The 16,221-nt window shown below is 32.3% G+C and overlaps 1 protein-coding gene across 1 annotated transcript in view; it reads left to right on the top strand.

Moving 5' to 3' along the window:
- LOC132269673 (uncharacterized) overlaps positions 1-10,585 on the top strand; it is a 34,418-nt gene extending 23,833 nt beyond the window's left edge. The window contains exon 4 of the mRNA XM_059770931.1: positions 10,442-10,585. Coding sequence (XP_059626914.1) covers positions 10,442-10,585 — 144 coding nt within the window. The remainder of the gene's footprint in view (positions 1-10,441) is intronic.
- The last annotated feature ends 5,636 nt before the right edge of the window (positions 10,586-16,221 follow it).

Raw genomic sequence — 16,221 nt, 5'->3', positions numbered from 1 at the left:
GCTACTGCTCTAAAATATTGTTTGTAGTGATATTAACCATGCATATGGTTGAGTTGAATTCTGCTTTAACAGATCCATTACATATTACCCAAATCAAAAAATAAAATGATAAAAAATCTAAAATCTAAAAATCTCGTGCAAACAATCCTTTGGAACCGGGGTTGTGTAAGTACTAACTAGGGAAAAAAAATCTAAAATTTGTTACTATTTAAACGAGAAATAGAGACGCGACTTGTTTCAGATATGAATAAAGAGGAGAGAGAGGGAGGATCTTTTTTGGAAAAGATGAGGGAGAGATAATGATTACAAACATCATTAGAGTATGGTGAATTTTCCTTAATTCAAAATGGTACAGTTTTTAAACTTTGGTAAATTTTCCTTATTTCAAAACGGTGCAGTTTTTAAAATTTCTTTAAATTAGTTGACGTGGTTTAACACCAGCGGTAGATAGGTTTTTAATGTTACATGTCATTCGGTAAGGAATTCAACTTTTGATAACTTAGAGAATCTTTAACTTAGAGGATCCAAGTCCAAAAAAATAATAGTTCTCTCACTTGAGAACTTCATTTATTAGCTATAAAGTGTTATTTGCTCCATTTTTTTTTATTTCATATTATTTACAGACATGCTTTTAAAAATCTACAATAAAAGTTTAATTTTAGATCCCACGCATGGATGCATGAAATTTTTGCGAAGAAATACTACTAATATCTTTTAAGATAGGAAAATTCTCACACTACAAACGTAATATCTTTTAAATAGAGGAAAATTCTCCCACTATAAACATTTGTTTGGTCTTTTATTCACACTCCAACTGGTTATGTCAGAGACGCACAATGACTTAAATGTTCTTTGACTTTGTTAAAACTTAAAATAACTCTTTAACTTAAAAGTTAAATAAAAAGACTAAAATATTCCTAAATATTTTATAAATTTACAAATTAAATTATATATCTTTATTGCTTCTTATATACAGTACTATATACATACACACACACACACACACACACACATATATAGATATATATAGCATCCTCTCTCCTTAGCCGTTGTCAATGCAAATTAACCCCAAAATTATACAAATCAAGCCTTGGCCAACACAAATCAACCCTAAGCTTGAGGAATCATCCTGCCTTTATAATCCCATTAGCATAATAGCAGATCAGAAGAATCATATTGCCTTTAGAATCATTTACCCATTGGTTTGAGGAATAAGGCACAACATACGTCTTCAATTCAAGCTTTTTATGATTTTTCGTAGAGCCCTGCAATAGTTATGTATATTACACTTTGATAGTAAAAGTCACAATGGCAATAAAGTTGAGTATAATAAAATAATTATCAACAGAAAATAAACATTTGAATAATAAGACTTGAACCAGATTACACAGCACCACATTTCTCTTGGCTCAACCAAATATTTTCGGAAAAGTGATGAATGTAAAAAATTAATAAATTTATGCTATTACTAGTTCCATATTTAGAGCTCATTTAGATAACATTAGTTATGTTGGATATCAATGAATTCTGAGTTTTTTTATTTTATTTATTTTTTATTTTTTTAAATTAGTTCCAAATTTATTTTAATTTCTTTTTATTACTTATATATGAAATAGTGTTTATCTGTTGAGTGTGTAAGGTTGTGTGCGTTAAAGAGAGACATGAGAGAGTGGGAGTGGGTAGGTGAGAGTAATGAGGGCAAAAATAGTCATTTTAAATTGTTGATATTTTGAAATAAAAATTTAGGGATAAATTTGTCTTTTTGCACATTTTTAACGGTGTTAATGACGAAAAAGTAAAATTGGACAAAGTAATAATAATTTTCGAAAAATATTTCAATGTGATATTTGACCAAATCTGAGGAGATGTTAGTAAAATTAATAAAAAATTTTATTTTTATCTCTTGATTTTATTATATAATGTGTGCTCCCCATTTGTCCTCACTAAGGTATTTGACGAGGTTGCTTGATATACACCAAAATAATGTAGTAAATATGCAGTTTAAGAAAAGCCTTTTAGGTCAAGTTTAAATTTATAAAAATTACTACCAAAACTACTACTAACGTAGCAAGAGTGAGTAGGGATCGTCCCAAGGGATTATACGTGTTGGAATTTAACTTCAACTCTAGCGTATCACAAGATTGCAAAGGATAGAGATTGGTTGATTACTCTAGAAAGCAATTAATTAAAATGAAAGTGAAATAAAACTAATTAGTGATAGGGATTTAAGAGATATGAAGAGAGGACTTAGGGTGTTGGAATCGCCACTAAGCTTGTGCAATTAACCACTTGCTTTCCATTAATGGGGAATACATTGTTGTGAACAAAATGCGACTACCAATTGCAATATTAAGCATGGACCATCTAATTTATGTATAAATTGTCTACCTAAACTAAGTGTAGCACAATCCATCAATTTTAAGCATGACCCATCTAAGTAGCAGCAATTGTAGCACACATCAATCTAGAGAATTTTTCAATAATAAGCCATGGAATATCTAAGCAAGCATAGATTGTCTACCTACCTATAAGCATGAATTAAATTGTAAAATAACCCATCAAGCATAAGTATAAACCATCAAACCCATTCAATGAAAACCCATGTTTAGCCATCACTAAATCCTTAATTAATCACACATAGACATGCAACCAACATAGAGAATCTAGTGTAGAGATCAATTCCCTAAATAATCACACATAAGACAACATGTAATTAAAATAGAGAATCATAAGGAAAAATTAAATCAACAAAAGGCTAGAGCACTAATCACAACAATATATATATAAATCCCCAAAAATAGAAATATAAGGGTTTAGATTACACAAGACTTAGGGCTCATCCAAGCCCTAAGTATAGATCTAGCCAATCATGGAGGAGGTAGATGTGGTCATGGAATCAAGCTCCAAATATGGTTCTATCTTCTTTTTCCTCTTCTTCTTCTTCTTCTTTGAAGCTCTAGAGATGGAGAGAGAGAATGGTCTAGAGATGGATCTTGAGATGTGCCTCCACTTCCCCCTTTTCTTCTAACCCTAATCTCTAACTTTCCTAGAGAGAGAAATAAAAATTACAATGTAAAAATAAAATGATAAAAAGTCTCTTTACAAAATGGGTCACTTCCCTTTATATAGAAAGTCATTTTCTTAGTCACTAAGTCAGGAATATAGCTCCAAAAATATCTAATCCCGTACTATGTGGTAGGTGGACTTTTGAGCGCGCACGGGAATAAGATAGCTCGCTGCCAGCAAAAGTTCGATCGATCAAAGAAAAAGTTCGATCGATCATAGAAAAGTTCAATCGATCTAACTTTGATTTTCAATCGATCCAACTTTGATCGATCTCAGAAAAAGTTGGATCGATCAAACTTGGCAGTTTTTCAGCATCAGCCTCTTTTTGCTCCAAATCAGCACTAAGACTTAGTTTGACTCCAAAAAGGCCTTAAGAAACCATTTTTAGCCCATTTTAACATTATTGACCTGAAATAGACAAAAACACAAATAAGTACTCAAATGAAAAAATAAGATAGATAAATGTCTTAGAACACTAAAACTTAAGGGGTTTAAAAGCGCACTTTTCAGCACTCATCATACCCCCAAACTTAAATATTGCTAGTCCCTAGCAATAAACTACAAAGTAAAGAAATGAAATGAACAACTAAACAACTACAAACTAGAAAGCAATAAAAGGATAACGCCACTTTCTTAGGGAACGCGATTGCACATAGCACATGCAACAAGCCTTTTAAACCCCTAGGTTACCCCTAGTGGACGAGTGAAGTCTCGTGAGGGTTTCTAGAAATGATACCCACAAACATTAAGCTCATTCTCACAAAAGAGATACCAATATTGCAAACAAACATTGAGAAAAAACTACCTCAAGTCTGCAATTTTTTAAACATTTCTAAGTAATCTCCCAAAATCTCAACATCAAGCAAGCAAGTATGGTCCTCCACACATCAAAAAAATAATTATGCAAATCAAAACAACTCTAGAATCCTTTTTGAGTGGACCGGCATCAAATGTGTTGCTATCTTAGCCAACTAAATAAATGATCACATCCTTACCCTCAAACTAGCACACAAATCTAGTACCGATCATCAAGACAAAAAGTAGACCTTTTATTAAAGCTTCATTCATCTAGGTGCGCTTATTCTTTTCACTCGATTTTTATTTTTTATTTTTATTTTTTTTAGGATCAAAGATGGAAGCATGGTGCAATGTGTTGATCTATTAAGCTTTCTAGCGATTCATGAGGTCGAGCGTTAGGTCAATGACTCCCAAATCGGACGGCTTTAGGACATTAGGTGTTCAAACACCCCTATGAACTTACAAGCTCAAATCAACTAGGCTACAAATCAAAACAACCTCCATCTAATCATTTTCCACTTCACACCATTTGGGAGAAGTCCTCACTTTTTTTTTTTTTTTTTTCAATTCAATTATTAACCTAGAGTTTCAGCCCTTCACATTTCGGCGCGAGAAATTCAGTGCTTGATGAGGCTAGAATCCCGGCTACTTAGTGAAAAAGGGTTGTTATCCACCTTTATCAAGAATGAAAGCTTTCAATGCACTAGTAGCTCAATTGGGATATAACCAATTCAATAATCAATAAAGCATGTATCCCACAAATGAATGCTAGTGTGCGCCTGTGCTAGTATAGAATCCTAGAGTGAATCTCAAAACAATCACAAAATCAGGATGATGTGGACTACAAATGCAAGCAAGATATCAATTTTTCGAATAATTTACTCCTAAATGGCATCCACCAGGTATACAAGGAGTATTGGACTCTCAAGTCAAGTAATTTTTAAATTTTAAGCAATATAGTTCTCAAAAGATCAAAATCATCGCTAGCATAGATCCCAAATCTCAATCATGCATTTAAAGTTCAACTTTAAGTATAATGCAACAAAACACCTTACCCCCAAACTTAAACCGCATATTGTCCTCAATGTGCAATGAGAACAATGAAAAAGATGAAAAGAGTATACCATGGTGGTGTAGACATGAAGCCCGGCAATGATCCAATATGAAAAGGGTCTCCCCCAAACTTGGAATTAATAACCTACTTGGATAACCACACTAACAAACTCACATCAAATATCAAATGGGATAAGAATAATCAAACATTCTAAGGCAATATATCACAAGATGAAAGAGAGATATGAGATCAAGCCTTAATTAAAGCATGAAAGCATGAATACACACAAGGGCACATTGGTGAAACGTATTTTTTTTTTAATATTTTCATTTAATGAAAATAAGTATATACAAAATGCAAGAAAAACAAAGAATAAAATGCATGAACAAAATAAAGAAGGTACAATGCAAGAAATGAAAAAGAATATGTACAATTCAAGTATATTCAAAATTTTCTTACTTTTTTTTTCATTTTTTTATTTTATTTTTTTTATTTTTTTATTTTTTTAATGACATAACAAATATGTACACACACACAAAAATAAAACAAATAAGCATGCAAGAAATAAAAATGTAAGGAAATAAGGGATGCAAAAATTTGTTTTTTATTTATTTATTTATTTATTTATTTTATAGGAAAGTATGTACAATGAAACAAAATGCAAGAAAAATAAAGAAATAAAAATGAAAATGAACATGTATGAAACAAGAGATAAATGACACAATGTGTCATGTGGGTGCTAAGTTTAATGTCTTTAGGAAGACGAAATACTACATTGAAAAACTGCTTTTTTTTATTATTTTTTATTTTTTTATTTTTTAGAAATTAAAAATTAAAAATTAAAGTTAAAAAAATATTTTTGGATTTTTTTGGAAATAAGATAAAAGGAAATAAAATAAAATAAAAGAAAAGAAAAATATTTTTGGGATTTTTTTTTTTTTTAAAAAAGTTTGAAATAAAAATAAATCTTGAAAGTAAAAATGAAAATAAAATAAAATAAAAATCTTTTTAGAATTTTCGAAAATAAAATAAAATAAACAAAAATATTTTTGTATTTTTAACAAATTTAAATTTTTTTTTTTTTTTTATAAGAGAAGAGAGTAAATAAAATAAAAGAAATAACAAAAGTTAAAGAAGATGAAAAATAAAATAAAATAAAAATAGAAAGAAGAAAAAGTCAAAAATTCACAAGGGCAAAGCTGTGATCGATTTATGCTCACACGATGGGATAGAGAGTATGAAATTTGCAGTGCTTTAAAATTTTTTCTAAGTATGGAATCTCAAGATCGATTCAATAATGAAGTTGGATTGATTGAAGAACTTTAGATCGATTTTGGAATGTTTTCGATCAGTCTAACAGAGAGCTGAAATATGCAGGTTGATGCGGGCTCAAAATTTTTCTAAGTGTTGAAACTACAGATCGATCGAACTTGATGTTTGGATCGATCGAAGGTCTTCTGATCGATCTAACTGAGAATTGAGATCTGAAGATTTTCTTGGATCGAGGAGACAGAGAGTGGTTTGGATGCAGGTTTGATGCAGGTATGAAGTTCGATCGATCGAACTCTCATTTGAGATCAATCAAACTTATGCAAAATGCTCAATTTTCAATATGAAAGTGCAGAAAACCTTATGCTAAGCCCCAATGATGATAACAAAAATAGAGATTGAAAAATGGATAGAAGAATGTACACAAAAATAAAAATAATAAAAAGAAATAATAAAAAGAAATAGGAGAGGAATAGAGTTAAAAACTCTACGAATACTAGTGTTTAACGTTTCTAGCAAGACGTTGGGCCAACTCACTAATCAAAAGAATCTTAAACCGGATATGAAACATCCTTATTGATCATCTTTTCACTTTTTTCATTTAATGTCCCACTTATGATAATGAAATCATCCTCCAAAAGAATAACTTGAAAAGAAATAAAAGAGATGATATTGTTCCTTTCATCCACGGTCTTGAAAGCAAAATCAATCATAGTTAGCCTTGCCTCAATTTTGTGCTCTTAAAGTGTATTCAAAGAATCACTTCCTTTGTGAATTGGCAAGTCAATGTCTTTCAAAGACTCATTTGGAATATCAAGGAATACCTTCTCTTCATCCTTTTTCTCCTCCTCAAAAATCACCATCTCCTCACCTTCCAAATTAGGTAAGGAGTCCATTAGAGAATTCACTTCATTTTTGGAGCTCTCAAAGTCAAAACCACAATTTTTATATATTTCAAAAAGGCATGTCTCAAGAGGGTCTTTGGAGATAATAGAAGGAAGGCCCTCTTCAACAAGTTCCTCATCCTTCTCTCATACCTCAAGTGTGGTCAACGTCTCCTCACTCTCTAGAGTAGCAATGTCCGAGATAAAATATCATAATCAAAACAAGGAAAGTCTTCATTAATCATGTTATGGTCTATTGGATTAGCCACTAACTCACTTGTCACTTCTTCCTCTATACAAGATAGAGTGCTAGGTATTAGCTCACTTGCTACTTCTTCCTCTTCACTCACATCATCCTCATCTATATACATTGAAGTTCTTGCCATTTTTTTATTTGCCTCTTCCTCCGCCTCTTGATGAGAAAGAGTACTTGCAATTTGCTCAATTTGAGTTTCAAGCTTGGCTAAAATTTGAGAATGTGAATTAATAAGTGGAGTTTGTGAAATATGCACATCAAGTAAAGCTAACACTTTTTCTTCAAATCCGGGTGAATACCTAGAAGGTGGTGGAGTTGGTTTATCATAAAATGGTGGGGGAGAGTAATAGTCATAAGAAGAATTAAATGAGTGATCAAGTCCATAATAAGATGATGCATGAAATGATTGGATTCAATCTCATAAGGATTAGAATATGATGGAGGGGCATAAGGTGGAGGGATGTAATTTCCCCCCAAACTTGGATCAAACAATTCCTCTATTCACAATTAAAACCCAAATGCAACTAATAATGGCCTTAACAAGGGCCTATGCTTGGGCAAAGATAAAGTAATATAATAAGCCTCAACAAGGGCTATCACAAGCATGCAAAAAAGTGAAACAATTAAAATACAAGAGTTCCAAGAATTGCTCACAACGGTCTTTAAGCAACTTCAAATTTTAATATTAGCTTTAAGCTCCAATTATTGCTTCAAGTTCCAAAGTTTGCCTTCCTTGTAGTCAAGTACCTAATTGAACAAATAATAATAAGAACAAGAGAAAAGAATATACAATGAAAAATAAAATAAAAATAGAAGCAATCAAATGAACACTATTGTCTAGTCTAATTCCAACAAAACCGTTAATCCCCGGCAACGGCGCCAAAATTTGACGAGGCCGCTTGATATACGCCAAAATAATGTAGTGAATGTGCGATTTAAGAAAAGCCTTTTAGGTCAAGTTTAAATTTATAAAAATCACTACCAACACTACTACTAACGTAGCAAGAGTGAGTAGGGATCGTCCCAAGGGATTATACATGTTGGAATTTAACTTAAACTCTAGCGTATCACAAGATTGCAAAAGATAGAGAATGGTTGATTACTCTAGAAAGCAATTAGTTAAAATGAAAGTGAAATAAAACTAATTAGAGATAGGGATTTAAGAGATATGAAAAGAGGACTTAGGGTGTTGGAATCGCCACTAAACTCGTGCAATTAACCACTTGCTTTCCATTAATGGGGAATACATTGTTGTGAACAAAATGCGACTACCAATTGCAATATTAAGCATGGACCATCTAATTTATGTATGAATTGTCTACCTAAATTAAGTGTAGCACAACCCATCAATTTTAAGCATGACCCATCTAAGTAGCAGCAATTGTAGCACGCATCAATCTAGAGAATTTTGCAATAATAAGTCATGGAATATCTAAGCAAGCATAGATTGTCTACCTACCTACAAGCATGAATTAAATTGTAGAACAACCCATCAAGTATAAGTATAAACTATCAAACCCATTCAATGAAAACCCATGCTTAGCCATCACTAGATAGACATGCAACCAACATAGAGAATCTAGTGTAGAGATCAATTCCCCAAATAATCACACATAAGACAACATGTAATTAAAATAGAGAATCATAAGGAAGAATTAAATCAACAATAACAAGGCTAGAGCACTAATCACAACAATATATATATAAATCCCCAAAAATAGAAATACAAGGGTTTAGATTACACAAGACTTAGGGCTCATCCAAGCCCTAAGTATAGATCTAGCCAATTATGGAGGAGGTGGATGTGGTCATGGAATCAAGCTCCAAATATGGCTCTATCTTCTTCTTCCTCTTCTTCTTCTTCTTCTTTGAAGCTCTAGAGATGGAGAGAGAGAGTGGTCTAGAGATGGATCTTGAGATGTGCCTCCACTTCCCCCTTTTCTTCTAACCCTAATCTCTAACTTTCCTAGAGAGAGAAATAAAAATTACAATGTAAAAATAAAATGATAAAAAACTCTTTACAAAATGGGTCACTTCCCTTTATATAGAAAGTCCTTTTTTTAGTCACTAAGTCAAGAATATAGCTCCAAAAATATCTAATCCCGTACTATGTGGTAGGTGGACTTTTGGGCTCGCATGGGAATAAGACAGCTTGTTGCCAGTAAAAGTTCGATCGATCAGAGAAAAAGTTCGATTGATCAGAGAAAGTTCGATCGATCCAACTTTGATTTTCGATTGATCCAACTTTGATCGATCTCAGAAAATGTTGGATCGATCCAACTTGGCAGTTTTTCAGTATCAGCCTCTTTTTGCTCCAAATCATCACTAAGACTTAGTTTGACTCCAAAAAGGCCTTAAAAAACCAGTTTTAGCTCATTTTAACATTATTGACCTGATATAGACAAAAACACAAATAAGTACTAAAACGGGAAAATAAGATAGATAAAGGTCCTATAACACTAAAACTTAAGGGGTTTAAAAGCGCACTTTTCAGCGCTCATCAGTATTTCTATTGTGTGATTGTTTGCTTAGTGTTTAAAATCAATAAGTATTATTTAATTTGCCTTTCAATGTAAAAGGTCGAAAGTTAGTCTTATAGTGAGTTGAGTTTCTTGTGCCAATTTTGTTTTAGACAAACAAAAAGAACAAGTTACCCCTTCTAGATCTTTCTAGTGGAGACAATTTCAAACCACTTTTAATATTGCACCACTCTCACCATTATAATTGGGAATATATATATCTTTGGGATATTTTGTGAATAAAATTTTATTCCCCCCAATTTTTTTTTTTTTCAAAACACCAATTCATGGCTCCAAAAAAAAAGTGAGTTCTAAAACAAATATAATTTTCCCCCTGAAACTTGTAAGAACTTTTACTTGAACATCTTGTTGAAGTCTAAATCTTTTTGAATAAAAATATAAGTTTGTCATATTTATTGTATTATCTCAATACTCCATTTACACATCTTGTTTGGACAAAACTATCTATCCTAAAGCACTCTTTTACATTGTGGGTGGCAATCCAGCAGAAACTACCTACATTGAATAGAAGTTGTACCTCCCACATTAACTCCACTCTTTACTGTCTTTGCAATACTGAACCGGAATCCCACAGTCACTTGTTCTTTCAGTGCCAATTTGTCAAGCCCTTGTGGGCATTTCTTCAAGCACGCTGCGGCTTTCATATTCAACCATCCTCATGGCCAGAGCTGATCAATTGGGCAGCACATCACTGGAAGGGAAACTCGAATTACAATAGTCACTCCATTTCCAAACTGAGTTTGGCATCCCTAGTGTACCATATCTGGATTGAGCGCAACAGAAGGATCTTCCAAAAGAAATTCAACACAGCAAACTCAATTCTTCATCAAGTTCTGGAAACAGTGAGAACCAAGATTCTAACCTCAACAATCTCAGATTCACTCAACACTTCAAGAATTGCTACAGAATGGGGTGTTCCAGCTTCTGTAATTCACCCTCCACGAAAGCCACCAGATGATGCAACATGAATTGCTTTGCAACTACACTAGAACTAGATTCCTTTTTAACCGGATTTGGGGGTTGATCATAATGGTTTTACCATCTATTTTGAATTGTGTTTGTGTTCACTTTGGGCCTATTTTGGGCCGTTGAATTGTGTTTGTGTTTACTTTGGGCCTGCTTTGGGCTGTTGTTTGGGCTTCCCATGCTCAATTGTACATTGCATGTATTGGTTAGCTATTGCTATCCTCTCTTTCTTTCTATAAAATTTATCATTTTACCCTTCAAAAAAAAAAAAAAATCTAGAATTGCAGGTAAATCTTCCTTCAACGAGTCCTGAGAGCATCTTAACTAAAATAAAAGGTCCTGAGAGCATTGGGAAAAATGAAAAACTTAATTTTAATGGTACCAAGTCGATAAAAATGACAACAGCATTTTTTAATTGATAGTATATAAACTAATACTTTTAGTTGTCGGTTAATGTTAAATGACAAATTTTATTGAGTTGTCAATTAATGTTAAATGACAAATTGGTACATTTTTTTTTTTTTTCTTTTTTCAAAATATATATATTTTTAATTCTATAAATTGAATCAGTTACTAAAGAAATTAATTACTTAACAATATTTTCTTCTACCACTTCTCTTTTTAAATGTAACTTGTCATTTTATTTTCTCTATATTTTATCTCTCATGTTATTATTTTTTTTATCTCAATTTATTTAGATTGGATTTTTCTCATTTTTTATATAATTTTTCAAAATATATACTAAAAAGCTACTATTATAAAAAATTATATTATTACAATTAACTTATAAATTAATTGTTCAAAATTTTACTACGTATTACACAATCCTAGTTTGGCCCCCAATTCTAAATTTCTGGCTCCTCACCCTGTGTGTATATACTTGCCAGCATGTTAAAAATTTGGTCCACTAAAAGGTATTGGACCACATAAGGGTGAGTAGTTTCACCCTATTCACTGGTGAGTAACTAAGTATTGTCCTTACTATATGGATAATGCTTAGCTACTTACTGGTGAGTAGCTAAGCATTGTCCTTAATATATTTGAGGGATAACATTTAATATTAACCAATTCGATTCTCTTCTCTCTCTCTCTATCTCATATATATATATATATATATATATATATATATTCAGCAGACTCCATTGTAACTAGTTTTGGTGATGTAAAATTAACCAGATACTTGGGTAGTGAACCAGTTTTTAATTGACCAAGTATTTATTCAGTACTCTCTATTTTATTGCCTGAATTTTTTTTAAAGGGCTCCAAAACATAGTGTGTGTATATATATAATATTATATATAAGTATACACAAGCACAAACTCATTCTAGACATGCATGGTTGTTTTATTTTTAAGATTGTTATACTTATACCTACAAGCACAAACTCATTCTAGACATGCATGGTTGTAAATATACCATACTAGCTTCAATATATAATAGACCTACAAGCCAGCCATACAGAAGCACAAACTCATGCTAGAAGCATGGTCGTTTTATTTTCGGATAGTATTAATACATATGCTTCAATATAGTGAAACTCACATGCATATGCCATATATATATATATATAGCTTTTGATTTGATTTCACCTTATTCCAAGATCAACATTTTCTCAGAAGTTCTATTAATTTTTACCATCATCATTGGGTGGTTGGTCAACCTTGGGTAGCTGGACAATCTTGTAATGATTTTTAAACTCTGTGGACGTTCCAGAATTTCCATTATAGTTGGCATATCTCTTCAGATCATCGTCATCGATACCAGCTGATTCAGCTTCACTGCTTGTTTTATCATCAGCACCGATGTTGGCTTTCCGACCAAGATTTGTTTCACTTGTCAGATGACGGTCCTCCAAAGCGAGTCTCTCTGAATTTGCTCCCAAAGCTCCAAAGATCAGCATAAATGCCATGATAAATACAAGTAAGGTCTTCATGATCAGCTTACCCTGAAAAGAAAGCTCTCTCAGTTAATCCTGTAAAACATTTCATTAGAACTATATGCATACTATATATCAACAGACATTAGCCCAGATGATATGATCTCTCCTCCTCTTACAAGGTTGAGTGTTCGAGACAATATTATTGATGTGTGTGCATTTGTTTAAACTTTCGAACAGGAAAAAAAAAAAAAAAAATGCAGTAATACTAAAGAGGTTTTAAGAAGTGGAAAAACAAATCCAAATGAACTCTAAATTTATAGAATATAATACACGTACCACGCTTTTTGCTCCAATGTAATATATATGTAGAATGAAAAAAATTGAATACCGGGGTGACATTATATAGGCAAATTTAGTAAACTGTATTTGATTTTTTTTGTTGGTAAATACTGTATTTTAGTGGGACGTAGGGTAAGATAATTTGTGTGCACTAAGAAAAGAACAATGCAGACAATGTGGGATGATCTACTCACGCAAGACTCAGCACCATTGGGAGAGCCATTAAAGAAGTAATTATGATTAGTGTTGATAATTAAGGAGCATGCATGTAGTGCTGACTTTTCAATTATTTATTGGTTAAAACTTGGACCATTACCATGTTAGTGTTCAACAATGGGTGACACTGCAATGAAGTTGACTTTTCGGTGTTTGAAATAACTAAAAAAAGAGTATTGCTACTTAAGTCACGTAAATCAGGACAAGGATCACCTCCAGTTACACAGTAATTATTTTTTTTATTTTTTTTAAAGTAAAAATACATTCCAACATTTTCGTAAGGTACATCCAAACATTTTCTTACTGTGCATCCAAATATTTTCTACTATGCATCCCAAATATGGATGACGTGGCCATTTCTGGACCACTCATTTCAAAATGGAGTAAATGGCACATTATTTGTCTGGAGGTGATTTTCACCCCGTAAAGCGGATGAAGGAGTGAAAGTGCAAAAGTTGTAAAATTTAAGTCATACAGAGTAGAAACGGTAACGAAATCGTGCGTGGAACACAAGAGCAGGAGCAGGAGTAGAGCATGAGAGCCAAGAACGGATATAAAAAAAAATATGCGAGGGGGCAATTGTATAAGTATATATATCAAAATGAAAAAAATAGCAAAACATAATGTTAATAAAAAAAATTTTGGTGGAGCCAATTGCCCCCACTGAGAAACTCTTACATTCGTCCCTGATTAAATGAATTGTGTGACTTAGAGTGCTACTTCAACTCAAAAATTTTGTCCATCGAAAATGGTTGATTGGCAAGATCACTGAAGGAAGTGGGATCCCCACATGGTGACACGGATTTCCGTTAGAATCTTCCTCTTTAAAAACATTTTCCTTTAAGAAATTATGATGAAATGAGTAAATTAAGTATAAATTCTTGATTATCACCGAAGAATTGTTTTATATAAAAATAATTTCAGAAAGTGCTTGAAATATTATATATCTATGTGAGTTCTTTGGTGGAAGATGAGTCTTGCCACTCATTTAGTGGGGCAATGCCGTGGCACTGTCATTATAAAGTAATTTTTCTTTTGCACTTCGCTCTTTTCAGTCTTGATGTTAATTTATTCTATATGTTCAAAGTGGTCTAAAGTCCTTTCTTGGTTAAAAAATATTTGGGATTTCTTTATATTATAGAATTCCTTCTATAACTGAATGCCAATCCTTTTTGTTTGATATCCAATTCAATACTTAATTTTAAACGAATTTTATAATCTCGATACCAATAATTGTAGAAAAATAAACTTAACAATTTAGAATACTAGTTAAGGAAAAAAAATAAGAAAAGGAAAAATTAAAAAATAAAATTGAATCGCTTAAAAAAAATAAAAATAAAGGTTAGAGGTTAGAGATTTTTGTCAACGAATGAAATTGTTTAAATGATACGTAACATAAAAAGTGGATAGTGTCACTGTTGTTGAAATTTAGGTAGGTGGATAGTTGTATGAAAGGAGGACTAGAACACTTGGTAGACAAAAAAAAAATTGCTTTATTGCCCGGGTCAATTAATTATTGAGTTAAAATTTCTCATCACGTATAATCGCGAGGCCATGGTTGGAGTGTTTGGTGAACTTGGAATTGTTTAAATGATACTTAACATACCAGAATTGACAAGAAATAAGCGTCACTTTGTTTTTTTGGGACTCGAATTCCCATCATACATTTTAAAAAGTAAAAGAAATGTTATTAGATCACAAAGTCTTTGATAGAAGTAGAACTTTACTTTACCTTGGTGAGTTGATTATTGAGTTACACTTTTTAGTATTTTTTTCTTTCTAAATATTTGTATACATATTTTGACATGCCATTTTTCTAAAAAATTGTATCTATTGGTCCTAATAAGTACCAAGTGGTTTGCCTCTTTAATATCAAAACTTAGTATTTCAGAGTTGTCAAGGGCTTATATGTTCACCATTGTTGTGCACAGTGGCTTATATCACATCATAGGGGTACTGTAGTCTTGTACCAACTTGTGATACAATTACACAATGGTTTAAGATAGTACATTGCATCCATTAAGTGTGATAAGGCTTATTTGCTGTGTAATTTGAGGTTCAAGACATGAAAATTAGCTATAGGAACTTTCAGGGGCATTATAGTCATTTTACAGTTGTATTATATGTTTATACCTATGTTTAGATAGCTGCATTGCATTAAACAATTGTGATTTAGCCTGCATTGTGAATTATACAGTCTCAGCAATATGTTTGGGTTGAGAATGACAAGTGGTTGTTACAAGGGTATTTTGGTCTTTCTATTTGAAACTCAGGTATGTGACATGTTGTTGTGGTCCTAGAGTGAAAGTGTATATACCTCATTGCATTTCTTAATCACCAATTATTGGATAAGAATGCTATTACAACCTTGATATTGTGAGCTATAATTTATAGTATACTAGAGGACAAAATAGCCGAGTTGGCAAGGGTATAATGGTTTATTCACATGAAGAATGTCAGAACATTCTCTGGACAATGATTGGCTACAAATGCCATGGGTATATCATTCTTGTAGCAGGACTTGAATTATATGCTTGAGTATATATATTATGTTATAGCATTTTAGCTGAATTGGGCTTTTTTAAAAACCCTAATATTGACCTGCATTGAACCTTACTCGACAGCTTCATATGTATTAACATTTCTAAGGTCCTTAATGATGATCTGAACCTGAATTCTTCATAGAAATGTCATTGAATTGATCTTTGTTGTTGTGTTCATCATGGAGTGTATTTGCTGTCAAGTTTTGCTGGTGCAAGGGCTAGTTTGAAGGTTCATTTTGAACCTGAGGTTGTTGTTGTAATGTTTCAGATTTTTTCTGGATTTTTTTCGAATTTTTATTTCAATTATTTTCTGTGCATCGTTTTGCATGCCCCAAGGGCCCCGAGGGTCGTTTAGGTCATTTCTCAAGCCGAGGGTTTTAGAAATGTATTTTTCATTATTTTAAGTCATTT

This window comes from Cornus florida, unplaced genomic scaffold (genome assembly GCF_030987335.1).
Source record: "Cornus florida cultivar Cherokee Brave unplaced genomic scaffold, ASM3098733v1 CherokeeBrave_3.0.0_Hap2_Chr01, whole genome shotgun sequence".
Classification (NCBI taxonomy): Eukaryota; Viridiplantae; Streptophyta; class Magnoliopsida; order Cornales; family Cornaceae; genus Cornus; species Cornus florida.
This window is presented reverse-complemented; position numbering and strand designations above follow the sequence as displayed.